Consider the following 1,291-nt stretch of genomic DNA (forward strand, 5'->3'; position numbering starts at 1 on the left):
AGGATAGATCTAAATATGTTGAAGGTGAATATAGATTTAGGAAGGGTTATTGTAAAAGTAATCCACGTAAAATGGTTACTATGTGGGCTGAAAAAGAGATGAGAAATCTTAAACGACTTAATATGTATAATATACCATCACCTAATGTTATTGAATGTCGTAATAATGTATTAGTTATGGAATATCTTGGTAGTGATGCTACTCATTCATATCCAAGATTAAAAGATATATCTAATAATATGGTCATGGATATTTATATACAGGTTATTACAATAATGAGAGTTATGTTCAATAAATGTCATCTAGTTCATGGTGACTTATCTGAGTTTAACTTATTATTATCTCCTCAAGGTGTGGTATATGTTATTGATGTATCACAATCTGTTGAACATGATCATTATCAAGCATTAGATTTCCTTAAAAGGGATATAGTCAACATAACACGTTTCTTTCGTAAGACTATGATTAACGATACTCATGATCATGATGATCAACATGATCAACATCAACTACATCTTCTACATGTAAATACTCTCTTTGACTTCATTATTACTCCTGATGTTCCTTCTATTCATGATATATTATTGGGATCTGAAGACGAATTACTGCTAGAACTATTACCAGATACAGCTAGAACACATCTTACTCCTTCTGAACAGCGATGGTTACTTGCATTATTATCAACTAATAGTAGTAGTAATGATGAAGATGATGATGAAGAGAGGTTATTCCTTGATACTTGGATACCATCTACTCTAAATCAATTTAGTGATCTAATGGAGATGGAAGAGGAATTAAGTAAACATGCTAAAGGTGAGAGGAGTGTATATAATCGTCTATTGGCTACACATAATAATAATGAGGAAGAAGATGATGATCACGATAATGAAGATGAAGGGCAGCAGCATGAGCAGGAGGAGGAAGAAGAAGAGGAGGAGAGTAATACTGATCATGCTGCTGATGTTGTTGGTGGTGGTGGTAATGCTGATGGGCACATACCAGAAGGTATCACTAAGAGTGAATGGAAGAAGATAGTTAAAGAGAGGCGACGGGCTAAACTTGAGACCAAATGTCCTAAACATCTGAAGAAGAGATATAGGGCAAAGGCTGCTAATCGATAACAACAACAACAACAACAATTACTTCTACTATTACTTGTTTCTTATTCCCATGATGATGTTTATTGTTGGTAATAATAATAATAATGAAAGTTCATTATTTCCATTTATTATAACTAACATGAGTGGTCCGAGCATGAGAATATCATCATCATCTCACACTGATGATAATA

The 1,291-nt window shown here is 33.4% G+C and overlaps 1 protein-coding gene across 1 annotated transcript; it reads left to right on the forward strand.

Annotated features, from left to right (window-relative positions):
* Positions 1-209: 209 nt before the first annotated feature.
* Pmar_PMAR020019 (Serine/threonine-protein kinase RIO1, putative) lies at positions 210-1,139 on the forward strand (the record flags this gene model as incomplete). The annotated part of the gene is made up of 1 exon (XM_002781787.1): positions 210-1,139. A coding segment is annotated over one exon (912 nt), but the record flags the coding sequence as incomplete, so codon positions are not given.
* Positions 1,140-1,291: the final 152 nt, after the last annotated feature.

The sequence above is a fragment of the Perkinsus marinus genome (assembly GCF_000006405.1).
Source record: "Perkinsus marinus ATCC 50983 genomic scaffold scf_1104296941568, whole genome shotgun sequence".
NCBI lineage: Eukaryota > Perkinsozoa > Perkinsida > Perkinsidae > Perkinsus > Perkinsus marinus.